Genomic DNA, 24,948 nt, shown 5'->3' with positions numbered 1-24,948 from the left:
TCGTACAGTCTCGGCGCTGCCCACGTCAGGATCTTGTCATCATGATCTCGTTCTCGTCCCATACTGGTGTACCAATAGGCAGGCTATGCTGCAGTACCCCAGAGTTGATAGACGAGATTTTGATACCTTGGCTGGGGCAGCGGAAACTGTGGCCATTGGTTGCCATCTCCAGGCGAGATAGCCTGGTCAAGGAACGCTAATCAGTGGAGAATTTGAGCGATATGGGTGCAATCTGTTAGCCCGAACGAGGCTCTTGGGAACGTGTTTCCTAATCAGTCTAGCTCTGTATCCATTTCCCCCAGCTTAGGAGCCTCCTCGCCCAGGATCATCTCCACACGAGACCCATAGATTAGGATCCAGGGTGCACTAGATGGGACTGACACACACGACGATGCAGTACGCAGTGCAATTTTGAGCTCGAAAGTGAGTCTGGCCAAGATACGACCTCCTCCGCGTACCCACCCCCCGTCTTTCCCCGCCAAGCGACAGCCAATTGACTGGTCTGTATGAACAGGCTTATCTTGTCTCCAGGAATCCCGACTCAGGGGGTGCGGCGGAGTAGCCAGCCTCGGCTCGGCAACTTATCCTAATTGCTCGCACTGATTGCCGAACTAGACACACCAAATGTGTTGATTGGCGTTGATTGGTGAGATTTGGTGAGATAGATACATCTCATATTAATTGCAGAGACTGATATACCTGACGTTGTTAAATATGCAGTCTCCCCCGCGCCTTGGAACCTGGGATCGCAGCTGGATCACATCCATCCACCACGAGTCATTTACCGCGAGTGAGTCTCAACGTTAAAAAAAGACATGGCCGAACTCCGTCCTACAGTCAGCGATGCCGCCGAGCCGATGCCTGAGAAGGCTGGCGATGTCGACCCTGTCCACACAGACATCGGGCTGGGGTATTTCCTTCAGTCTCAGCAGATGGACCCGGCCGAGCGCGACGTGATTGCCAAAAGAGTCTTGCGCAAGATCGACCTTTGCCTTCTGCCTGCAGTACGTCCGTTCCATACCAGTGAACCGAGTTAGACCTATATCCGGAGTTGACCTGGATGTCCAACTGACACATGGGCCCGCTGTTAGATGTGCACAATCTACCTCTTGTCTTTCCTCGACAAACAGACACTCAACTACGCGAGCGCCTATGGCCTCAAGAAAGACCTCGGCCTGGTTGGCAACCAGTACTCCTGGGTGGCCTCCGTGACAAACATCGGCTACCTGATCGGTTCGTATCCGTCCAACATTTGCCTGCAGAAACTCCCCATTGGCAAGTTCATCTCGGTCATGCTCCTGTGCTGGGGCGGACTGCTGGTTGCGACGGTCGGCGCCAAGAACTTCGCCGGCCTTATGGCCCTCCGCTTCCTCCTGGGCGCCCTCGAGGCTGGCATCGGCCCCGCCTGGATGCTGATCACCTGCATGTTCTGGACCAGAGAAGAGCAACCGCTCCGGATGTGCTTCTGGCTCGGGTGTAACGGCATCGCATCGATTCTGGGTGCCGGAATCTCCTGGGGCTTGGGCCACACCCACAATACGGCCCTGGCTTCCTGGCAGCTGGTGTTTTTGGTGAGCGAGCCTCGTGCTGGAGTCTATGAGGCAAGGCTGGTATACTGACTTGCGAGAAATTGCAGACTATCGGCGTCGTGACTTTTGCTACTGGGCTCGTCGCGCTGTTCTTCTTCCCATCGTCCCCTCTTGACTTCAAGCTGTTCACCGAAGAGGAGAAGATCGTCTCGGTGTGGCGTGTCTCCAAGAACCAGACTGGCATCAAGCACCACAAGGTTCTCACCTACCAGATCAAGGAGGCATTCCTCGATACTCGCGTCTGGCTCGTTGCCGGACAGCAGTTGGCCATCGGCATCATCAATGCCTCGCTCACCAATTTTATGAGTGCCCTCATGGTCGGTTTCGGGTACGCCCCGCTGGACACGGTCCTCTGGCAGCTCCCCATCGGTGCGTTCCAGCTGGTGGGTACCATCGTTGCCGGCTACATGGCGTCGAGTTTCCGCAACACCTCCGTCATCATCTGCGTCCTTGTGCATCTGCCTTCCTTCGCTGGCATCCTTGGCATTGCCCTCATCCCCATCCAGCACCGGCTGGCCCTCACCGCCTGCACCTGGTTGCTCGGTTTCATTGGCGCTGCCATCATCCTGAACTGGTCCATCATCGGCGCCAACTTCGCGGGCCACACCAAGCGCATGACGATCAACGGCCTCAACTTTGTGTGCTTCGCCGCCGGAAACGTCATCGGGCCGTTCATGTTCACGCCATCCGAGGCTCCGAGGTACATGTCCGCCATCAAGGCCCTCTGCGGCCTCTATGCCGCCTCCATCGCCTTCACCGCCCTGATCGGCGTCTGGATGTGGTGGCAGAACAGGAAGCGCGATGCCGAGGCCCGCTCGGCTGGGCTGGACTCGCCTGTGACGGACGAGTCTGAGGAGACTGAGACTGGTTTCCACGACATGACGGACAAGGAGAACCGGAACTTCCGGTACAGGCTGTAGTTGGTCTTCGTAGACTCCATCAATAGGCGAGAGCATGCGTAGTACTGCACAGTGGAGAGCGAGCTTGTTACTCATGACTCCATGAGTGATTTGCCACGAGTTCGTGTTTGGGACACAGCAAAGAGGCAGTGAAGCAGGAAGGCCCAGGAGACTTGGAGGGGTGCGCCTAAGCTTAGAGCAGCGAATGACAAATCGAAATGCGTCTTCGAGCTGATCAACCATGCATTGGGAAAGACAATCGATGTGTTTCCCCTTGTGGCCCTACTCCGTAAGCAGTGAGGATATCGGAGCCCCCACTGTGCGCGCAGCTCCGTGCACTAGTCCGCTTTTGCCGCCCGTCTTTCCACAAGGGGCAACCCTCTGATTGAGTGACGCCGGTCTGTCCAGTAGGACCGGGGACCTCGCTTCTCTGACTCCTCTCTTTCAGTGGAGACAGCAACTCCGTGCGGGGGCTGCCCGGGAGGTAGATCAAGATATTCCACGCACAGTAGCACCCAGTCCAACAGTCATTCTTGCATAAAGCAGACGACCATTTCAATCGAGGGACTCTAGTTACCAACTTCCTCCGCACTACTTGCATCACTGAAGTCCCTTCTGTGTCTCCTAGTCGCTAACAATTCTTCACGATGCTCGAGGTTCGGTGCTCTGGAACACCCTACGAGGTCTGTCCATGGCGTTTGTTTTCATTCAGATAAAGAGCGGAGCTAACTAATGTCAACACCCATAGATTGGGCACCAGCACGGGGCGTCAGCCAAAAAACAAGTCCATGGATCCCTGGCGTTCTACCGGCAGCTGTTCAAGTCCACATGCTCCATGGAGTGGGACGACGTGACTAGGGAGGCGGCCACCTATGTGAACTCGTTGGAGAGTACGTGCCCACAGTACCTCGATGAGCTTCGCGGCCTGGCTGCTGGTGCAGAAGCACCATTCCTCGACATCCTAGCCTTGAACGTGCGGACCGAGATCACTTTTGGGTTGTTCACCGAGAATGCCAAGGCAGACGTCAAGCTCGATGGATGCACGAGTCTAGGCTTCAAGAAGTCGACCGGTGAATCATACTTGTGCCAGAACTGGGATTGGCAAGTCGAGCAGAGCCCCAACATCTTTCTCTGTCGCGTGTCGCAGCCGGGCACTGGCCTTCCCGATTTCGCCATGGTGACGGAAGGAGGCCTCATTGGAAAGATTGGTATGAACGCGAACGGCGTAGGAGTCTGCCTAAACGCCATCCGCGCTCGGGGTTTGGACCGGTCCAAACTCCCTGTTCATTTTGCGCTCCGGAAAGTGCTCGAGTCATCATCCAGGGCGGAGGCCATACAGACCCTCAAGTCTCTCGGCGTGGCTGGGAGCGCTCACATCCTTGTATCCGATGCGACTGGCTCAACGGGGCTAGAATGCACGAGCATTGGCATCAAGGAGCTTCAGATGGACGCCGATGGCGTCGTTGTGCATGCGAATCACTTGCTCCTGGATCATCCTGGAGTGGACGAACCGGGATGGCTGCCGGACTCGTCGTATAGGGTCACTCGCTTACAGGCTCTGTTAAAACAGACCGATCTCTCTGGACTCGACTTTGATTCGTTCTTCGAACTGTTCAAGGACGAAGATGGGTTTCCCGGGTCCATCAACCGGTGTCAGCAGGATGGATGCGCAACACAAACACTATTCACCATCCTGATGAATCTTGCTGCAAAGAGGGCACTCATTACATTCGGAAGACCTAGCGCATTCACAGATAGGGTGGAGGTTGTGTTTTGAATACCTTTGTCTATGCTGCTCTCAGAATATTGCGCCAACTAATAAATTGAGTGACCGCTTCGGCACTGTATTAGTGATTAACGAATGCAGAATCAATGGCGAAATTACAGGCAGTAAACACTGCACGAGGATTCAAGGTGTCGACGGGAGGACATCTCCATCGCTCGGGTGCTTGAGATACCCCGGTGGCAGCTTCTCATCGGGCGGTGCCTAGTAAAATTAGATGCTGCAACATGTTTTGGACGTCTAGTAACTGACCTGTATCTTCTCCGCATACAACCTCACTGCATCATAGTTCTTGCACTTGTGGTCGGTGTTGAAATCAGGGAAGGCTGAAGGGTTGTCGGGGTGGGCCCAGACCTGGCCAAGGACACCGGTATCGACATTGCACATAAGAACTTGACGAAGATTATCGACACAGTGGCCTGAGGTTCCGTTAGTACACATCATTATCTGGAACAATCCGCAGCTTACTGATATGAAGTTGGAGTATTCTTTCTTCGTTCTTGAACGCGTGCGTGCCGAGATCTTTGTAATACTCATAGTTGTAATACAGTGACTTCCGAACGAGGTTCTTCCGGGTGTTAGTATGCGAGATACCCCACAGGATATGGATTGACACGAACCAGGCAGTGCAAGTGGTGCATTCCTTCGACATTTATAAAGAACCCGCCGCCGTACTTGTCCGCACGTTGCACATGCGCCGGTGTGAGACCGCTCTTCAAGCCAACGTCGGTCGGGATGATGCCGGGCCTATCTTTGCGGTTGTTAGAATACAATCTAGAAAGAGCCAAAGTCACAGTCCTTACAGTTCACTCCAAGAGCCTCCCACGCAGCATCAACCTCTGGGCTTCCTTTTCGACGGTAAATATTCTCCTGCATGAAGGACCCATTGAACCGCGTGACGGAGTAGTGCACGTCGACATTATCGAGGACAGGCGCTATACCGCAAGATTAGCATCGATGAGAACCGTAGGGAGGTTACGGTACTGACAATATTGCGTGGTGTAAGCTGCGCATCGCTTATCCATATCGAGAAGCTTGCGTCCAGCAATGCCACCCAGGAATGCAAAGAGTATGGATGAGAAGACCCATGCAAGGGATATCAAGACGAATGATCTCCTCCGAGGCTTGCTCAGCGGGACCTCAATGTGGGAAGGGCCAAGCGCTTCATCCACGTCCTCGAAGTGGTCAGACTCTCGGTGAAGCGGTGCGTATTCAGCGTTCTTGTCCCTGAAAGCTGCCATGTTGCCGAAACCGAAGTGAGAGTAGATTAGTGGCCGTCTTCCACTTTGTTCTTCTCGATTGTGGATCAAAGAGAAGAAGAATGGAATGCTGTATAGAATCAATGGAAAAGAAGAAGGCGTTTGTTTCACGTGAGCTCACCTGAATACTAGGTAGTGGTGAAGCTCGAGTAATGGTCATTAGCCTTGCCGGCAGTGTAACGTCTCATGGTAAATCGAGAAATACGGTGTCCCCGGATTGCTATTACGAGGGACCCTAGTGTACACTAGAGCCTCTCACCAGGTTTGTAAGGCTGATGAGATTCTGGGGGCGAGACCAGAAGCCCTTGGCTAGGAAACGCCACAAAGTCATATTTAGCCCAAGCCCACGGATTAGCCTTTCCCACCACCAGAATTGACTTTGGGCATTCCAACCTTAATGTCAACACGCCTCGAATCTAACTCGCCAGAAACCGCATCCACCCCATTCCTGGGGAAATGGAGGGACTAGGTGGAAACGTCCCTTACAGTTGGGTTTGCCGTACTGACACACTCTTGGGTTGCTCTGCTCAAGCCGCTCCGTACAGACACTGGAAAGAACAAGAGATTTGGGCTCATTCATATGACTACTACTCAGAGTCGGGTTAGTTAGGTTCATTCTTCCAGATTGCCTGCCTAACAACGGCTGATCAAAGATCGCCAAGCCTTGACTCCATGGCTGTAAGTTGCTAGACACTAGATCAAAGGTCGCCCTCTGCAGCCCTACACACCACTCTCTGGAGTCGGCTATGCTAGTCGCATGCATATTGTCGGATTTGGTACCGCGTATGATTGGTGGCCATAAGCGACGAGAATAGCTTCAGGACTACAATCAACGACCATTTCCTTTCCCGTATTTCGTCACCGAGCACGAAAGAGCCAAACACGAGGGGTGCATGACCCCAGATCTATCACAATACGAAACCTGATCACGTTGAGAAAGGCTGCCTTTCAGCATGGAAGAAGCCGTGTTCGGCTCCTGCTCGGTCAATATGAATCGCGCTCGTCATTCAAACGGATGTGTCAAAACGTGGTCGAAACTCAAATTACGGGCACGCAATAGGACCTTTTCCCAAGCAGTTCCATGGGCAAAGCTGTCAAATCGATCTGATCGAGCTCACCGAGCTCTTGTTACCCCATGCAGGGCAGAATTATCGAGTCATTCCCAGCGATTAAGCTCAAAGGCAAGTGCCGAGCTAACACCAGGAGCATTATCGCCTCCTCCGAAAAGCTGCATTGGCGTCTGCCTTTGTTTGCCATGGGACCGGGCTAGGCTTGATAGACCGTCCTTCTTGACGTAGGAGGCTATCTGAGAGCTGTCTAGCTGAAGTAGTTTACTCCGTAAGAGTGTACTGCCATCGCTCCGGTGGTAACATGTCGAAGAATCCAACACAGATGGTATTTGTCTCCCATCGTCTATAAAGAGATCCCTGTTGATGCTAACACCCTCGAGGTTCATAACACCAGCTCCTCACAATCTTAAACACTTCTCATTCCCACATTGTGAAACGCAAGTTCTCAGTCGCCTACTTCTCCAAGCATCATTTCGCTTCAAGTCCTACTCAGCCAAGTCCCATCATACATCTCCAAACATGAAGCCCGCCGCGCTCTTCGTCATGGCTTTTGCCACTCACACTCTCGCTGCCCCCGTCGCTGACGCTGCGGCCGGGGACGTTGAGAGCCGCGACTACTCCAACTACGGCAAGTACGACGACTATGGCCCGGACTCCTACACCAACTATGGTACCTACGATAAATACAAAGAGGACGGTGTGGCGCCCGCCCCGGCGGCCTACGCCGACTACGGCAGCTACCCTGACAAGTACACCTCTTACGACAAGTATCCCGATCACTACGCAACCTACGGCACCTACAAGCGGTTTGCCGCCTGGGTGAAGAACATCTTCGCATAAAGGAAGTCCTCTCATGAATCGTCCGCTGCACGAGAGGTCTACGGGTAGCAGCAAGGCTGGGGTGTTTTGGATCAAATTGGCTTATCTGGGATTTGTTCCCCCTTTGGGGAGGCGTTATTCTGAATCGTACTTTAATTTATTTCACTCAGTTTGGATTAAATACAGTATTATCAACCGTGATCGTCGGTCTGTATGAAACCTTTTCGTGTGACCAGTGATACAGGTTTCAGCCTGTCTTGGGCCTAGGAACCTTAAGTCTATGATGTCCCGCCTTCAACTTCAGCCCCAAATCTAGGGTGGGATCCATCTCGATGTTGAACTCGCCATGTGCGGTCAGATCCGAGCGCGAGTCGTAGGCTATCTAGTTTGTGCGACACGGGAAGGCGAGGCTAGCTGCAACAGCTGAAAGTCAGCCATTGCCTTGGCTGAATCTTAAGCTATCAGTCATGATTCGTACCGCTCAGATCTGCCGAACCTGGTCGAGCTTTGATGACCAATCATGTAGACACAACCTCTTCCTCATCCCTATCCTTGAGATGAAGGAACATCCAGAGCATCATCAAGTCATAGAGACCTTTCAGAAGTCCCGCGCCGCCGAGGACGGCGATCCACAAGGATGCCTTGGCGAGAATCCCCGTGGAGCCTATCCCCCCGGCCTGTGCCAGTGTCTTGACGATATTGACTACGCCCAGCACAGCCGTCCTCTCGGCAGGCAACACCGCAGCGGAGAGGAAGGCCTGTCGCGGGGCCTGGTCCATGCTGTTTGTAGTTGCCCGCAGCGCGAGCAATCCCATGGCGGCCCAAGTGCCGCCAGCTGAGGCTGGTGGCAGAGGGATGGCGGCGAGGCACAGCGACGACGGCAGGTGTGTGAAGACCATGGTCTTGAGTGGGCCGATCTTGCGGGCTAGCGGCAGTGCGGCGAGGTTCGAGACCGTTGCCAAGATGTTGGTGACCAGGAAGAGGGTGCCGAGCGTGGAGGGCTGCAACGAGTGCACCTTGGTGAAGAAGTAGGTGAGCCAAGACGGCGCGGCCATACCGGAGGCAAAAGAGTCGACAGAGAAGAGCAGAAGGAGCCTCCAGAGAATGGAGCGCGACTCAGGTGAGATCTCCGGGAGCAGGCTGCGAATTTGTTTGCCAACCGCAGATCCTCGCTTCGTGGGCGTCTCTGGTTGGGTCAAGGTGCCCATGTCTTGGGTCCCATCTTGCTGAGCAGCTCCATCAGCAAGCAGGCCTCTTTCCGCTTCCTGATCGTCGTCACCTCCTTTAACACTAGCCCATCGCGAGGCCTCAACTTCGGGCGAGAGGGCAAGAGTCAGGGTCAGTTTGACCAAGCCTAAAACGGCATAGAGAAGAAAGACAGCACGGTAGGCCCTGATATTCTCCCAGGACTTGGTGCGCGTGAGTACCTGGACCAGCCAGCCGCTAGTGAGCGTGCCCAAGGCTGCACCAGCATTGCCTAGTAGCGTGTACCAGGCAAAGATGTCGCTTCGATGCTCCTTGCGTGTGAGCTGGGCGAGAACGGACTCCTCTACAGCGCGAAAGGGTCCAATCTCGTTGCCGCTGGGGCTGATGACGCCCAGCACGCTGACGAAGAGGAGGATCCAGTAGTTATCGGCGATAAAGAACACGACGCCGCTGACGATCATCAGGAAGGATCCGATCGCGAGGATCTTCCGGCGGCCGACGGCGTCGGTGATGGCGGTCAGGACGAAGCTGATGGCGACATCTCCGAGCAAGGTCAGGGTCATGAAGAGGCCGATGCGATCGTCGGGAATGTCCAGGCTAGAGAGAAACTGGACGAGGATCAGGAATGATGCTCCGTATGCAAAGAGTCGGACCATCCGTTGTGCGCATAATAGTTTTGTGTCGCGGCATGACCCTGTGATGGCAGAGATGCCGATCTCTGCTACCAGGCGCGAGAACCAAGACTGAGCAGGGTCCATGTTCGTCATTTCAGCAGTATTGCTGCATTCAAACCCGTGTAGGAATGTCTATCAGAACAGAACGCCGACCGTCAGAAGCTCCGTGAGGGCGGCGGTTGATATAATTAAGGATATACCGAATGACGCAGCTCGGCGAACAGCAGAATACGTCCGAGGCTCCGGCGTTAAAATACGGTCCTCCGAAGGGGTCCGACGGTGGATCGCACTTGAACCAGCCCTGGAGGTCTCCATCTTTATCCGCTCTGGAGCCGCTGTTTTCATCGGAAACCCGAGCTTCGGCGTTCGATGACGAGCAGAAATTTCAATAACGCATGTAGTGACGCTGGCATGGATGGGCAGTAATTCCATACCTATCTAACTCAATACCTATCTCTCTTCGTTCCCAAATCTGCCGCATCAATACAAATACAAATACATTCTGAGTCTTAACCCATTCTGGTTGATGTTCATTCATGACTCTCGAGGTCAAGGAGCCGGCCCGAGTCAGACGTCAAAGACCCGACGGGTGCTCCTCGCCGAGCATTCGGGAGCAGTTCTCATGCTCCATCTATCCTTGTTACTTGGTACCAGTCGCAAACCTGATATGTAGTTGGTTGGCGCATATGACAGGTTAATCAGAGAAGTGTACTCTAAGAAGTGACATCCACCGTTGTTTCGACCCATGGAAGATATCACATTCGACTGGAGCGAGGAGGCTGATGCGGGCAAGCGGATAATGAGGGCTTGGAGACTCTCAGATATATGCTGTGGACCAACTGTGAAAGGACACCTTCACTCGCTTTCATTCCCCCCGGCCCCGCTGGAAACTCTGGAGTATTCTGTCCTCCGTCCCTGCTTTGACAAAGCATCGAAATCCCTATCAAACGCATAGCAATGATACTTTTCCTTCCTGCTAAGCGGCAACTCCCCGCCGAGCCCCAGCTCACCCACACCACCACCCCCTTGCACGCCATCCACACCCCCGATCCAGCCAGGTAGCTCGTCGAGGGCCCGCACATCGTCCGGGTCGTGCGCCAGCCGCAGCGGGAATAGGCCCGGCACCGCCGAGCTGACTCGCATCATGGAAAACGCGTCGAGCTGGTTGGTCCACCGCGGCGTCCACGCGCCGTACACGGCCAGCGCCAGCAGGCACGACAGGTAGAGCCCCATCAGCAGGGAGACGACGATCATGCCGGCGTGCGACATGTCGGGTACCTGCTGATCAACGCCCAGATCCCACCACAGCGCTACAAATGATTCCGAGGCGGGTTGCTGCGCCCAGACGTCGACGGCAATGAAGGCGGCGGCCGTGAAGGCGTCCTGTATGCGCTTCGAGGGAGGGTGGGCCAGAGATTTCTCCCGCTCAAAGGGCGCGAATAGCCAGATGTACGAAGCGACGATCTTGGGCTGGTAGTACTCGGAGTCCCAGGCGCTGACGCAGGGGTCCAGCCCCTTTGAGACGGAACGGCCGCCACCTCGGCCGTTGGGGTCAGGGCTGCGAAGGAGCTTGATGAAGGGCACGACGTCGATGCAGCTTCCCCAGGCGCTCAGGGAGCCGCCGGTGTAGCCCTCGGCCACGGTGCGGTGGATATCGAGGTAGGAGCCCGCACCGAAGAGCGCCAATGCCGTACTCAGGAGCGGGCCCTTGCTCATGTCCCTCATCGCGTAATAGGTCATGTTAGCGACGGCTTCCTCTGAGCTGTTCGGCGCACTGCGAGGCCAGTTAATCAAGTTACTATGATGGGGATAGGCTTGGTTCATGCCCAGAGGGCTGGAAGCAAAGTCCGGAGTGTTCGTAAGAAGCGGGCCCGGGAGTTGCCCGTTCTCATAGTTAGGGAGCTCGAAATATCCTGCCGTGGTGTCTAGTGTGACCTTGAAGGAATAATTGCCGGGAACAAACGACATCTCATCATTCCTGATACTCCAGTCCACCGTCATCTTGACATATAGTTCCTCGCTAAAGTCCTGCCGTGCACGGGTGGCCTTCCACGGAGACTCGGTCACGTTGGCCGGCATGCAAATATCGACGTTATATCCCCCGCGCTTGGTCGTGTTCTCGTAGTGGAGATAGAGAGCGTCCGGAATCTTGCTGCAGTTACTGGGGAAGTCGTCGATGGTGATGTTCTCGTACTTGGTACTAAAATTGACTCGGGGTGCCACCTGACGCCAGAGTCCCGTGTTGAAGCCGGATACTGGCTGGGCCCAGAACGGATCGGGTAGGTTGGGCAAACTTTCGAACGAGTATTGACCGGATCTGGTGCAGCCCTGGGAGGACTCGTTCCTTCTGGTTTGATCGCCGCATCCGGGCTCACTTGACCACAGCCTGAACTGCGGGTCCGAGTTGTCGACCACCATCAGCCTAGATCTCAGTAGCAAGAGCTTATCGGCGTCATTTGGGCTCGTCCTTTCATTGTACTTTACAACCGTGTCCTCTATATCCATCAAGCCATACATACGGTCTGGCCCGGACGGAACCTTGATCGACTTGTACGATACGAAGAGACCTTGGAGAGGCGTTATAGAGGCACCTGTCCGCTGTTAGTGATCAACAAACCATTGAGGGAGTTATCAGCTCGAGGTGGCGCTCACCAATCAAATTCAAGACCATAGCAGCAACGAGAAAAGTTGAGCCATAGCGTTTCCAGCCCCCCATGACGAGCTTCGCGATGATTACGGGGTCAGTCCAGCCTTTGTCTGCTAGGGCCATGCTTTGTCGCAGCGTCGTGCCTTGCCCATGTCGCGTCCTTCGTCTTTGAAGAAAGGTTACAGCGGCATAAGAGCAGACCATCGAGGTCAGCGGGATCGTGAGCACGGATGTTACTGTCTGGGAAACCCGAGCGGCTCTCAGATAGCGGTTGCTTAGCGTCATCAAGTCTGATGTGTTGGGTTTATACATGTAGTCGTAGTCCTGCCATTCGATGGCATAGCTCTGGGCGCCGATTGGCCTGTAACTCAGAACACACAAGACGACCCAGGCAAAGAGCGCGATCGCTGCGTAGCCGAGCGTGAGGATTACGACGTGCGGCGCGCGACGGAGTCTGCTCGAGGGTATCGTCGGTTGCTCGCGTGCACCTCCTGGGGCCACTGGGCTCGCCCTTTCGTCCATCGTCAGTAACTGAGTCGAGTGAGATCTATCTTCCTGGTTTGGTTCTCTTGTCATTATCGTTCACGACCTATCTATCCAGGTTCAGCTGGATTCTTTCATGGCTGTGGTTTTTGGGGAGGCTAGTTGTTTCTTGGAAGCGTCATCTGTGTCGGTCTGCAGCATTAATAAATCGAAGAGACCCAAGCCGCAAAGATGATACGGCTGGTACCGCGGCACAGCAATGATCCAGGCAAGGATCGGCGGGCGTGGACGCGACGCTCAGAGACAGGGGTCAGAATCCTTCCAAGGTTCGATCGTAGTGCATTGGCGTGACAGTACATCCCAAGGAGCCGACGCTCCAAGGAGAAAAGATGTATCGGTACTAGCATTCAATGCCGTATTTTCCGCTGAGTGCTTTGTGGGGTGGTAACAAGGCATTCGAGCTCGGCGATGCGGCCCAAGCCAAGGCATACTCAGCCAGCGAAGGGTCTGAACCAGCTCCCGCATCTCATTGGTGCGACTATCCCCGTCCACAGGCCGTCACTCGACATGGAGCTCGCAGCCCGGTCGCCAGTGCTGCAACTTCAGTATAGTTGATGAAATTTGTCTGAGTACCTTGCATCACTTCAGGCTTGCTGACCTAAAGCAGTACCCTCGCTTTGGAATAGGCAAGGATGACGTCGGAATTGTGCCCAGCGTCAGCTCAACTCCCCATGTTCAATCAGAGCTGTGGGCAACGGCGTGATCGATGAGCTCTCCAGCTAGGTGCCTTCACTAGTCTGGGCTCAATGCTCTGAAAAGGTCCCGAATTCCCTGATCCCACCGATCACTATGAGAACTTGGCAGTTGGATTAAGCTCGAGGGGCGATAATCAAGCTCAGCTTTCTGGTTTTGGATCCAGGTAGCCCTAGCTGACGCTCTCCCTGGTTAGTCAACCTGAGGTTTGCACGTCTATCCATTGTTGTCTACCCCCAATCTAGTCTATCCATGCAGGTCGTCGACTATCCGATATCTACTCCCCTGTAATCGAAGAATTCCGTCCACTCGGGGTCCGCAAGCAAGTCCTCTAGAATGGCTGTCTCGAGGCAGATATTGAGTTCGCTGCCCTCATCGTTCCCGGCCGGTGGGTTGTGAATCCGGGGCGGGTACACAATAGTCATGCCCGTCGAGACTATTTCGGCTGGCGAACGCATGGCCTGGGGTTTCCCAAACCCAAAGTCTGCTTCGTATGGGTTGCTGCCGCGCCAATCCGTCGTAAAGTTGCTAAGCGGTGGCAGGCTGTCGGTTCGCAGCGCGAGCGCCGTCTTGTCGCGGATCGGCGCGATGGCTGTGAGCATTGCTTCCATTGTCTCCTGGGTGGCGTGATTGGTAACTTGGCGGATATACCATGCGAGCTTTGTGAGAGGTTCTTCGGATATGACCTGGGCAGCGGTGATGGCCGGCAGTCCAGGGATCTCCGTGCCAAACAGACCACACAAGAAGTTGCCCTGCAAGCGCGCTGGCAGTGGAGGGTCGTGGAAACGGCGGCGCATGTCGACTGCCTCGCTCCAGATCAGGGCTTGCGAAAGGTCCGACTCATGTAGTCGCGCCCGGTGCTTTGTCAGAACGCGCCAGATGTACGCCGTGCAAGCATCGTAAGTCGAGACCCAGTAGCTTCCATCTGCGGGAGTCGCCAGAGCCCTCAGCTTGGCCGCCTTGCTCTTGGGCAGATGGAAGATAACAAACTGGCTCGGCTTATGATCCGGATGCTTGAGCGGAGTGCTGGGGCCGTCGATGAGCTGGTCTTTAGGCAGATCTTCCTTTGTGGCCCTTGACAAATCCAGACATGCAGGGTTCCAGGGCGGCAGGTCTCGAGAGTTCCAGACTGCTGAGCAGTTATCAGCGAGTTGGTGTAGCTCTCCCGAAAAGCCCATAACGTCGTTTGCGTAGTGGTGATGGTGTGTGACAAATACTAGACCGCCCTTGATGAAGGTGGCCTTGAAGGCAGCTGCTTTCGGCCTGTTCCGCGGCTCGGCCTCGGGTTTCTCCCCGTACGTCATAGGCGCAACACACCATCGGTTGACATCGCCCAGAGCCTGCGTTGTGAAGTAGCGGCTTTCAAGTTCTTCAAACGATGGAGAATCGTCCTCTGGCCCGTCAAGCCACTGGACGTGGAACTCGACGGTGCTTTCTTTCGTCTTGTGGAAACAAAGCGATCCGCCTCCGTCCGGATGCTTCTCGAGATACCCACAGAGCGGGCGGCATTGTCTCAGGGTAATTTCCAGGCCACGTTTGAGTACGGCCACGACATCAGCCTTCCGGTCATCTGGCAGACGAAATAGCAGCGCGCAGGCCATGTAGACCTGGGGGACGCAGTAGTCAAGCGTCGAGACCCGGAAGTATTCATCTGCCGGATCAGACTCCCACCCTGCCGGGTGCAGATCGAGAACTTGCTGCTTCGGCATTGCGGCATGAGAGGTGGTGAAACCAATAGTGAAAGTGTAATGACAAGAGTACACCACGAATTTATCGTCTGGATCATAGGCCAACCCCCAAGTTCTCAAGCGGATCACTAGCTCTGTCCAACCTCTGTCGTGACGCCATGTTCCTCCACTCTTTTATAGGCATCCTTCGTATTCTGGAGACCACTGAAGTCGGGTGGTCGGCTAGCATTTGCTCCACCACGTCAGCAATTCTTGAATGTGCGTATGTAGAGAAGAGCGAGCGGTGAGACCCAGGGTCTCGTAGCCGGAGTACGGCTTGAGCCTATTGTGATGCGTGAAGAAGCAGCATAGGCTTCAGATGCGCTGGATCGCTGACCTGCAGCTGCCGTTTCGCGTCATGGTAACCTTGCGATCTCTGAGCGCAGTCGCATACAGAACGTCTCGTCAGCCGAGACGCAGGACGATGACGTTCTCTTGCGCTAATCTCTTCGGGGCCTCGCTGATCTCGTCATCTGAGACCCAGAGACGTAGTCGTTTATTTCCCGGGTGATAGTATGGCGCCAACTTCTCGCCAGTATTCGAGTCGATGAGCCGTCAATGTCCCACTGTAAGCTCCTCCCTGCTCTTATCGGGCTGGTCCTGCTCCTGGTCCTGCTCCTGGTCCTGAGGGAGCCACATAGACGCGCGCTCCCCCGTTGTATTACTGTCCAGATTACTGCCATTGGCCGTTCGATTGTCTTCGACATCCTCGTTCTTGATCGTAGGGAGACTAAACATGGCGCCTCGGTTTCTTCGCAGGGTGTTAGCGTTGTGAGATAGTCTCGACCCCTGGGACTCGGAAGCTGCCGGCTTGAAACATACAGAATGGTAGGCCCAGGGATCGCGAGCCCGAACTTCTGCCCAACAATACGGAACAGCGGGCGGAGGGTGGCGAGACAGCCGGCAATTATGGCAAGACCGCATTCTGCTATCGACCAGATCGCGATATCGAGTGTGGCATCTTGAGATGTTAGAAATCCAGGCTAATCTTGGGCGATTTCCTTTGTTCACTCACATAGAAAGTCCGGATTGTTAAAGTCATGAATATAGAAAAAACGAATGACCACAGCAGCGCTGGCTCTGGGAAACGTTAGCAGTGAGTGGACCTCGCAAATCCAACAGCCAACGGCATATACACACAGCCCATGGCCATGATGGGAATCAGAGCAATCTTGCTCCGCGTATCCATGTGGAGCGTGAAGATAAACCCGATCGGTAGGAGCGTCAAAGTAAAGTCGCAAACGACGCTGAACGAGCTGTATGCATAGGTAATGCCGATGATGACATCGTTATCAAGGCAAGTGCCGGGCTGGTGCTGGTTCCAGTAGAACGAAACCGGACGGCATTGGAAAATATTAACAAAGAAGAAGACGACGCCACTAACGACTGTGGCAATTGCGACAATGTAGATGATGGCTCGGCCGACACGGCTGACGGCAATTCGCAGCAGGAAGGCCGCGATGGAGACCTTGCTTAGGATTATTGTGACGCAGTACCAGTAGTAGCAATGCCACCAGAACTAGATCTTGTCAGCTTCCCAGCCCCGACACTTCACGCGTCCCGTAATCGTCTCACTTTAAGCGCCATTTCGATGTCCTGTTCCTCTAGATCCCAGAAATGTCGGCCTGTGCCGTAGTGGATGCCGCACAAGGTACACGCAATAAAGATGATGAAGGAAACCTGGTATGAGGAACGACGTCAGTCTGGCTCGTTTCGAAACCGGAAGACTCTATGTGGCTGTGCGTGATACTTACGAGAGCAGCGAGCATCGTCCAGTCGTCGAGACCAAACCTCTTGACGATGCGTGTCCGCACATAGCATCTTAACGCCGTGGCAACAAAGGCTGTAGTCACAAACGTCCAGCAAACCGCAGCTAGCTCGGGACCGCGATCCTCCATCGCCATGTTGTGTCGACGATATGCATCGGGAACTACGCTCACGGTACCCTCAAGTGGCAATCATGCAAGGGCAGCGTCGCTGTTTATTACCAGAGGGTGGAAGTCAAGTGTGGCGCCACGGCGTCATTACCTCCTAGTGTGGGAGAGGCGTTGGGGCGGCAGCATTTCCAGCATGGGCTTAGCACAGCTCTAGCCCGCAACTTAAGGTTGCCCCGAACGAGAAAACTTTTCTGGGACTTTGACCTGATGCATGTAAGATCAAGGCAGATATACACCATGCGTGCATCTAGTGCCTCTTGCAGGACGGCCCTGATCGACCACTCACCAGGATTCCCATGTGTCGGGTTTATCATTGTACACCCGGCTTGAATATTGAAGCTCAACTGCATTGCCTGTGTGCCCGATGTTCCGAACCTCTGGATGGCATTATCATGCCATGGCGTTTTCTTAGTGCAGGGCCAAGACCTATCAACTTCGGCAGTGACATCCCTGCCTCCGATCTTACGGCGGTATCGGCAAGTGATTGCATGACGCTGGACGGGGATGCCGCTGATGCAGGTTCCGATGGCCGAAGATATGGAACCCGGGACGGCTTATACATTAAGTGATTTGTTGCATGGGGAATATGATCGATATCATGATTCCAGATCGAATTCACGGCATGGGCACAGAACCACTTGGCCCCAGTACTGCGGTTACTGGCTGCGCCACATTGTAAGACGGGTCAGGATTGACTCGTGGGTTGCACAGACCATGTCGTGATGCTCGAGTCAGGCACTCCATCCTCTCACAGTCCAACATTCCACAGGCACTGGGGAGTAAGGTTTCAACGCGTCTCGAGGCAAAGAATTTGCGACTCAGCTGGCAATGAACTGGCCCTAACCGGATGGTATGTTAATCCGCATCATCTCATACTCCAAGCCCTGTTTTCTTTTGTACAGATGCCCCTAGCCCATTTGACAAGTCTTGGTGCGTTCCAGGCATTCATTTGTGGCTGATCCACAACGCTTGGGACCGAACCCTCGGGCCTGGCCTAAAGTCCGCCAAGATCTCATCAGATTTGGCTGGGTTTAGCTTGCGAGGCCTAGTCCAAAAGCGAGCTTGTAACCTTCACTGTCCACTGCCTCAAGCAGGCCAAGGCTCTTATTTTCCTCCGGGTCCAACTTGACATGATCCCCGCTGCTGAAGAACAAGCGGAGGGACGGCGGTCTTTGAAGGACACTCAATGATGCTTCTTGATTTGTAAAAACCACGGGGAGGAGAGAGCGTAGGGTCTCGACTGTCTAATCAGAATCTCTGCTATTTTGTTCTTGGCCGGAACATCTCGAGCGACGCGGTCTCTGAGAAGATGGGGGCACTTAGGGGCCCTGGAAATCGGGTTCGCACCGCCGTCTAGCAACCTAATGATACCGGCTTTAGACCCTGGCGCTGGCGGGAGATACGTGATGCGGAGTCCATCCTCACAATCTCGTGCATACACCTCGGAGTCATCTGGAGAACATGCTGAAGGCAGGGCATGTAGAATCAGCGTAGGGTCGGCCCTTGATGGCAATGTCGCATTGGTTGTCATACCAGATACACCATCCAATCTTTCAAATACCAGACTGCCTTAATATTTTTTGATGAGCAGATTGGCAGGCGTGAAACAATGACAGCTACCTGAATTTCAAAAAAGACCAAGTCAAGCGCTTGTGCAGCTGCAGTGCCGCTTCTATCCGTCTTTTGCAAGCCAAGTATCGAGGTGAGCTTACATTGTACGGGCCCATCCGCCTTCTAGGTCATCGCATCTCTCGACCTATCACGGCCGGCTCATTCTAGCCACAGGGGCTCAGTTCCATGTCGCACAACAGGATGAGCCACGCTGACCTGAGAGAGGAAGCGCATCAGATATCTGTTCTCTTTTGACAAACACCAGATGTGCTAGGTACTTGATCTCACCCTGCTTAGCGTTCAGCATCCTCCCGTCTGAACCCGTCGCGAGTCTCGATATTCCTGTTCGAGTCCAGCCTTGGCAGCGAAGATGCGACTTTTAAATGTACGCAGCCACCGACTTGAAGACTTCATGGGCAGACCACCGGCCTATGCTATTCTCTCCCATATCTGGGAAGCTGAAGAGGTGCTCTTCAGCGACATTATCAGGGACTGCTCCCAGTACGAGAACAAGAAAGGTTTCCTGAAAATCAAGTACAGCTGCCTGCAAGCCATCAAAGACCAGATGGACTACGTTTGGATCGATACCTGTTGCATCGACAAGAGTAGCAGCGCCGAGCTCTCCGAGGCCATCAACTCAATGGACTCTGGATGGTGCCTTCGCATGCTCACATATTCTTCATCTAGGAGAACTGCGTTACAACCTCGATCATATGGTTCTAAGGACTATCGATGTCATGGTCAATCCTCATAGCAATAGCCAGCCCACAGCGACGATGACCATGACCCCAGATCTTGGACCTCTCCTAATGGCACAGATTGGCGCGCCTTGCAAGTTTCTAGGATACTATCCCTTTGGAGCAAGCGGTGTTCAGGACGTTCAGGGGTGGGATGGGTGGAAGCACATCTATTCATTTCCCAGCCTTCAGTGCGACGCACTCGCCACCGCAATACCGCAGCGTAGGTGGCCTCCTTGCCTTTTATAAAGATATCGAGGACCAGCCATTCTTGATACAGTGGGCCCTGCAGGCGCCGAGGGAAGTGGCAAACCTGAGTACTAACCTGTGGTATGCGAAGAACAACCAGCAGAAAAGGGGCTATATGAAACCAACTTCACCTGAAGATATACCCGTCTGCTGCTTGATGAAGTGGTCAGACTTTTCCGCCATCTAGTTCTCCCTAGAACAGCTTAGAGAAGCCGCCAGAACAGGAACTGAGTCTGTTAGGGCTTATGAAATGATCAGACTCAAGGGCGCAGGACAACAGCTTTGCAGCATCTATACCTCAAAAGGAAGCTATGATCTGTTCTTCGACTCGGGATGGGGAGTAGAGCAGTTGGTCTGTGAAATTCGGCTCAACTTCAATCCCAGGAAGAACATACGGCATCTGATCCATGCTGGCGGTGGACTGTTGCCTCTTTTGAAACGGGGATCTGAGTCAGATAAATGTTCAAACAGAGGCTTGGAGACAGGGTGATTAGAGTACGTATGCATTAGTAGTCTATCGATCCGGAAACTATTGAGGTCTTGCTGGTTGAGGATGGAAGAGGTAGAACGACTTGGCTTCCAGCAAAAAATTCCAACTTTCTGCACGTCTAGAACTGACGCTGAACCTTTCTCTTCTTGGTCTTCTTGGCCGGGCATGCCTCGCCAGTCGGCTTCGTAGTCCCCGAAGCAGTCGAGGTCGTCGAGGTCGTCGAGGTCGTCGAGGTCGTCGGCGCGGAGCTGCTGCTGCTAGCAGTGGGGGCAGGAGCGGGAGAGCTTGTTGGGGCCGGGGTTCCGGCACTGTCCCCGAGGTTCTTGGCCACGAGGGCGGCAAAGTCTGGGTTCGCGCCCTGGCTCAGATCCTCGACCCAGTGGCCGATCAGGTCATGGATACCAAAGGTGCTGTCTGGGTTGGCGGGTTCGTCGACGGGGACGTTGGAGTAGGCAAAGGCCATGAAGTTCTGGTTGGTGGGGTCCATCTGCGTGATGCCGATGTCATCGTCGCCCCAGCGGGTGCACCCTGTGCACTTGGCCGTGACCTGCATGTGGGTGGCGTTGACGTGGGACGCCTTCTTGAGCAGGGTGTAGGTCGCATCCGGGTAGGGAGGAGGCGTGTAGTAGCCGCTGAAGGGAATCAGGTCAGTCGTCCAGCTGAAAAGGCGTGAGAGAAGCGGACTTACTATGCCATGCGGGACGTCAGGACGACGTCGTTGCCGTTGGGCCACATGATGGCGAGCGGGTTGTAGGTCATGCCGCCACCCCAAGCGAGACCCGCCCAGCCGATGGTCTTGGGCGCGATGAGCTGGAAGACCGCATCAAAGGAGGCGTTGGCAGGGGCCGGGCTGGGTACGGCAATGCGGAAGGTCAGGCCCTCGTCGATGGTGAAGCTGGACCATGTGAAGCCAGTGTCGGCGTCCTTGATGGAGACCGAGTCGGACTGGGCGAGGGCTGCGGGCTCTTAGACATAGTCTGAAGTTTGTTCACATCTTGGGCTCACCTGTTCCCACGAGAGCCGCGGCTCCGGCTGTTGCTAGTGACGGGCGCATCTTGGCGTGTACCTAAGCAAGAAAAGGTGCGTGGACGGTAGCACGCCTACGGCCAAATTGCAGGATATCAACCCTATATATATGTCTGGGAGCGCGGCTGATCTTGGCTCAAGCCGCAACCCGGGTCCTCCTCCTGCAGAGTGGTTATAGCCAATGATGCAGAAGGCAAAGGAAGAAAATTGAAGAAGACTCGAGGATCAGGGGGTTTAGGTGGGAGGTGCCAAGCAGATGCATATTCATATTGCTGAAGAGATAGGGCTAAACGCAAGAGGCTCATCGCTGGCACGGATAATGAGCAGTGTGACATTTAGCATGCCAAGAGGCTACAGCCCGCCATGTTCAATCAATCTCAAAGAAGGCGGGTGCCAAGTCGGAGGCAAGCGGTGGTGCGGTAACACTATACGGATCCGGATATTGGGATATTGTCGAGGTACTGGACCTGCATATTGCCGTGTATTCGGTCGATAAGCAACGTTTTTTTTCTTGACAGTATCAACTGGGCGGCATGGTGCGAAGAGTTTGTTGATGTGATAGAAGCTCAAAAAGCTCAGGGTAGTCAATTGCGAAGTTGTCAACTCACCAGGAACTCGCGATAGAGACGCAATGCGAGATAGTCTCCATCCTGATATATGGAGAAAAAAGTACCTAGTTGATGAGATGTTTCATCGTCCCTCGGAAGATCACCCTTCGAGTGGAGTTGGGGTAACCTGGCCAAACAATACCTCCGATACTTTGACACCGTGGTGAACGGTAATACACGAATGCTGATTGGGAGGCTAAAACATCAGGCCCAGCCCAAAGGAATGGAGCACCTGCATGGTTCTGATAAATTTGAGCATTATAGCTTCGTCCTAATGCGACGGTAGGATAGAAGGCATGGGCAGAAGATCAACGGGCGATGCTGATCAGCGGAAGAAGGATGATTAGGCTATATCAGAAGGCAATCTAGATGAGTACTTATGATGACCTAGGACCATCTCCCTTTTGATGTTCAGGCCAGGGGAATGTCGGACACTTGCGGCGAACAAACGGCCGAGAACCTACTTGCTGCACGAGATGGATGCGTGATGCGAGGTGTCGTCAATGCTGGGTGTTGTTTTTTTTCCGGAGATTTGATCTGGAGTCCACGCGGCGGATGTGACATTGGTCATCTTCTCATCCATTTCTTGTGTGCCCTTGCTTCCACCGAATAGCACACGAGCAGCATATCTTCGTTGTGCAGGAGACCGATGTGAATAATAATAATGCATCTAGACTCACGTGGTTTGCGGCGAGTCTTCACATGTAGTCAATCTCTTGTGGCTCAGCCATGTCGACGGTACTGGACCGGATTGACAGCTGTCATCCGTTCTAACTCGCATGAACCTTGCTGTATTCAGCCAGCTAACCATGTCTGTACCTGGCCCTAAACTAAAAGCAGTGGTGGGAACAGCATCCACTGGAGAAGTGATCGCCGTTTGTGGGATCCGGACCCTGCCAGTGTCTGAAGGACATGCATTCTGCCGCTCCATCATCGTCGGCCGACTCGGATGACCTCTAGACTGACCGATACGAGTTGAATACGTCCTAGTAGCCTGTGTGACGTCTGTTACGGCCGTGGTTCTTATAAATATCCAGTGAAGTGAGGGGGAGGGCAAGCCGCAGATCACAACATCACCACTTTTCCGCACGAGAATGCACTGCAGGATCCCCGACCAAACAGAGCGATCGGAGAGAAACACACGCTAATCTTAGATCGGGCACACCCGGATTACGCCATTGATTTAGCGCATCCACCCAGCTCATGGATTGTGCGCAATTTCCAGGGCCTCGGGTGCGACCAGCAAGGCGAGAAGGAAGAGAAAAATAAAGTAAACCCGCCGAAGCCGTTCTCGATAGGTATCGTGCTCGGGTACCCGAGGTGGGGGACCAGGACCCTGAAGCCTCACCTCGTTCGTTCCCATACACCTCCCTCCCTCTCTCTCCTCTATCCTTTCCCTCCCTCCCTTACTCTCACCACCGCTTTATCGCGCTCGCCCTTCTTCTCCCCTCCCCTCCGCCAACACCACAGATACCTGTCCCTCCGCCGGCCAGGGCGAAGAAGTAAGGCAGAGCAGGAGCAGCGCCACGATGCCCTGGCGAACCGAGCACAAGCTGCCCACCTCGGCGCCCGAGACCGCGCCGCCGGCCCGGCCGCCGTTCCCGCCCGTCAGCGACGCCCTGCCGCCGCTCGTCCTCGGCACCGCGACCTTCAACACGCAGTACGTCAGCCACATCTCGGCGCTGCCCTACACCTCGATCGTCGCCCGCGCGCTGCAGCTCGGCATCCGCGCCTTCGACACGAGCCCCTACTACGGGCCCTCGGAGCAGCTGCTCGGCTACGCCCTCTACGTCGCCCTCGCGTCCCTCGTCCCGCCCTCGGGCGCCGCCGCCGCCACCAGCGCCCTGCCCGCGCAGCCCGCCCTGACGCGGGAGGACCTGTTCCTCGTCACCAAGGTCGGCCGTGTCGCCTCCTCCACGTTCGACTACTCCCCCGCCGCCGTGCGCGCCTCGGTCCGCCGCTCCCTCGCCCGCCTCGGCACCTCGTACGTCGACCTCGTCTACGCCCACGACGTCGAGTTCCAGTCGCCCGAGCAGGTCCTCGCCGCCGTCACCACCCTCCGCGAGCTCCGCGACAATCACGGTATAGTGCGCTACGTCGGCATCTCGGGCTTCCCGCTGCCGACGCTCTGCTCCCTCGCCGAGTACGTCCTCGCCAAGACGGGCGAGCCGCTCGACGCCGTCCTCAGCTACGGGCACTGCACGGTCCAGAACGCGACCCTGACCTCGGACGCCGTGCTCGCGCGGCTCAGGACCGACGCGCGTGTGGGCACCGTCCTCAACGCGAGCATGCTCAACATGGGCCTCCTGACCACGCGGGGCGTCGACGCCGGGCCCCAGGCGGCCTGGCACCCGAGCCCTGCCGGCCTGCGCGACGCCTGCGCCCGCGCGGCCAAGGTCTGCGCCGCCGAGTCGGGCGAGCACTTCGAGGGCGTCGCGATACGGTGGAGCCTGGACGAGTGGGCGCGCCGGGCGGGCGAGGTCGGCCTGGGCACGCGGGTCCCTTGGTCGCAGGGGCAGGGCAAGACCGGAGGCGCGCCGCAGTCGGTCGGCAGCTCGGTGATCGGCGTCACGACGGTCCCGGAGCTCGAGGAGACGGTGCGGGAGTGGCAGGGCGTCGTGGACGGGCTGGGAGGAGAGGACGCCGGCGAGGGAGACCAGGAGAAGCCGGTCGCGAGCCTGGCGCGGAGAGAGCAGGTCCGGAAGCTGGTTGCTGACAAGCTGTGGCCCGCTCTGGGCGACGAGTGGAGGGACTACAGCTGGACCAGCCCGCCCGCGGGGTGGGTCAACGTCGAGCTGCATCCCGACGGCCCCGTGGCGGCGGAGAGGAAGTAGTTCAGTCACCGTGGCGGCATGCTGGAAGGGGTGGATGAAATCAGTCAATATCGTGTTCAAATGTTTACAGGCATAGCGCAGGGCAAGGGACAAAATCGAAGGCATCATCACCATAGCACGGTTAGCCGAGGCGTTTATGGTGCAGGTTTCAAACAGAGTCATAATCAAGTCGTACAGCGAACAAATCATGCTTTGATAGATCAGTTGCATGCACTGCAAGGCCCGCGTACCTCACTGACGTGTATTACGATCTATCGCCGGCAGGAAAATAGCACCCCTGGCCAAACTCGTGGAGCTGTCCCGGAGTAAAGGGCCATCTCAGCCCTCCCCGTCCACCCACAAGACCACCTGCACAGTTCCTGCCACCGACCAAATCGTCCACTGCTTGTCTGCTCAAGTGATGTTGCTAGTATCCTCCTCTCCTAACAACATAAGAAAAAAAAACAGTTGTAAATGCACCGCTTGACCAAAGGGGACAAACAACATGTTGTAAGCAAGAATAATAAAAAAAAGGGTGACCACTCGTGTGTCAAAAATGCTCTATACA

At 55.1% G+C, this 24,948-nt stretch overlaps 11 protein-coding genes across 11 annotated transcripts; 5 read left to right on the top strand and 6 right to left on the bottom strand.

Annotated features, from left to right (window-relative positions):
* Positions 1 to 714: 714 nt before the first annotated feature.
* E0L32_002434 (uncharacterized protein) lies at positions 715 to 2,509 on the top strand (the record flags this gene model as incomplete). Its single annotated transcript, XM_031136623.1, has 4 exons — positions 715 to 790; positions 838 to 1,004; positions 1,092 to 1,571; positions 1,637 to 2,509. 4 exons carry the CDS (start codon positions 715 to 717, stop codon positions 2,507 to 2,509), a joined length of 1,596 nt encoding a protein of 531 aa, XP_031000288.1.
* Positions 2,510 to 3,135: 626 nt separating this feature from the next.
* Positions 3,136 to 4,265, top strand: E0L32_002433 (uncharacterized protein; the record flags this gene model as incomplete). Its single annotated transcript, XM_031136622.1, has 2 exons — positions 3,136 to 3,171; positions 3,237 to 4,265. The coding sequence occupies 2 exons, from the start codon at positions 3,136 to 3,138 to the stop codon at positions 4,263 to 4,265; spliced, it is 1,065 nt and encodes a 354-aa protein (XP_031000287.1).
* A 132-nt stretch (positions 4,266 to 4,397) lies between these two features.
* Positions 4,398 to 5,512, bottom strand: E0L32_002432 (uncharacterized protein; the record flags this gene model as incomplete). Its single annotated transcript, XM_031136621.1, has 6 exons — positions 4,398 to 4,475; positions 4,524 to 4,690; positions 4,740 to 4,839; positions 4,892 to 5,022; positions 5,075 to 5,206; positions 5,260 to 5,512. The coding sequence occupies 6 exons, from the start codon at positions 5,510 to 5,512 to the stop codon at positions 4,398 to 4,400; spliced, it is 861 nt and encodes a 286-aa protein (XP_031000286.1).
* Positions 5,513 to 7,119: 1,607 nt separating this feature from the next.
* On the top strand, positions 7,120 to 7,440 carry E0L32_002431 (uncharacterized protein; the record flags this gene model as incomplete). Its single annotated transcript, XM_031136620.1, has 1 exon — positions 7,120 to 7,440. One exon carries the CDS (start codon positions 7,120 to 7,122, stop codon positions 7,438 to 7,440), a length of 321 nt encoding a protein of 106 aa, XP_031000285.1.
* Positions 7,441 to 7,937: 497 nt separating this feature from the next.
* On the bottom strand, positions 7,938 to 9,383 carry E0L32_002430 (uncharacterized protein; the record flags this gene model as incomplete). Its single annotated transcript, XM_031136618.1, has 1 exon — positions 7,938 to 9,383. The coding sequence occupies one exon, from the start codon at positions 9,381 to 9,383 to the stop codon at positions 7,938 to 7,940; it is 1,446 nt and encodes a 481-aa protein (XP_031000284.1).
* A 771-nt stretch (positions 9,384 to 10,154) lies between these two features.
* E0L32_002429 (uncharacterized protein) lies at positions 10,155 to 12,468 on the bottom strand (the record flags this gene model as incomplete). Its single annotated transcript, XM_031136617.1, has 2 exons — positions 10,155 to 11,890; positions 11,952 to 12,468. The coding sequence occupies 2 exons, from the start codon at positions 12,466 to 12,468 to the stop codon at positions 10,155 to 10,157; spliced, it is 2,253 nt and encodes a 750-aa protein (XP_031000283.1).
* Positions 12,469 to 13,448: 980 nt separating this feature from the next.
* Positions 13,449 to 14,891, bottom strand: E0L32_002428 (uncharacterized protein; the record flags this gene model as incomplete). Its single annotated transcript, XM_031136616.1, has 1 exon — positions 13,449 to 14,891. One exon carries the CDS (start codon positions 14,889 to 14,891, stop codon positions 13,449 to 13,451), a length of 1,443 nt encoding a protein of 480 aa, XP_031000282.1.
* Positions 14,892 to 15,464: 573 nt separating this feature from the next.
* Positions 15,465 to 16,813, bottom strand: E0L32_002427 (uncharacterized protein; the record flags this gene model as incomplete). Its single annotated transcript, XM_031136615.1, has 6 exons — positions 15,465 to 15,660; positions 15,732 to 15,870; positions 15,925 to 15,987; positions 16,050 to 16,428; positions 16,485 to 16,589; positions 16,664 to 16,813. The coding sequence occupies 6 exons, from the start codon at positions 16,811 to 16,813 to the stop codon at positions 15,465 to 15,467; spliced, it is 1,032 nt and encodes a 343-aa protein (XP_031000281.1).
* Positions 16,814 to 18,827: 2,014 nt separating this feature from the next.
* On the top strand, positions 18,828 to 19,518 carry E0L32_002426 (uncharacterized protein; the record flags this gene model as incomplete). Its single annotated transcript, XM_031136614.1, has 3 exons — positions 18,828 to 19,111; positions 19,182 to 19,417; positions 19,475 to 19,518. 3 exons carry the CDS (start codon positions 18,828 to 18,830, stop codon positions 19,516 to 19,518), a joined length of 564 nt encoding a protein of 187 aa, XP_031000280.1.
* Positions 19,519 to 20,051: 533 nt separating this feature from the next.
* Positions 20,052 to 20,987, bottom strand: E0L32_002425 (uncharacterized protein; the record flags this gene model as incomplete). Its single annotated transcript, XM_031136613.1, has 3 exons — positions 20,052 to 20,565; positions 20,622 to 20,889; positions 20,939 to 20,987. The coding sequence occupies 3 exons, from the start codon at positions 20,985 to 20,987 to the stop codon at positions 20,052 to 20,054; spliced, it is 831 nt and encodes a 276-aa protein (XP_031000279.1).
* Positions 20,988 to 23,096: 2,109 nt separating this feature from the next.
* Positions 23,097 to 24,401, top strand: E0L32_002424 (uncharacterized protein; the record flags this gene model as incomplete). The annotated part of the gene is made up of 1 exon (XM_031136612.1): positions 23,097 to 24,401. The coding sequence occupies one exon, from the start codon at positions 23,097 to 23,099 to the stop codon at positions 24,399 to 24,401; it is 1,305 nt and encodes a 434-aa protein (XP_031000278.1).
* Positions 24,402 to 24,948: the final 547 nt, after the last annotated feature.

The sequence above is a fragment of the Thyridium curvatum genome (assembly GCF_004353045.1).
Source record: "Thyridium curvatum strain D216 chromosome Unknown NODE_10_length_634906_cov_78.760910, whole genome shotgun sequence".
NCBI lineage: Eukaryota > Fungi > Ascomycota > Sordariomycetes > Thyridiales > Thyridiaceae > Thyridium > Thyridium curvatum.
This window is presented reverse-complemented; position numbering and strand designations above follow the sequence as displayed.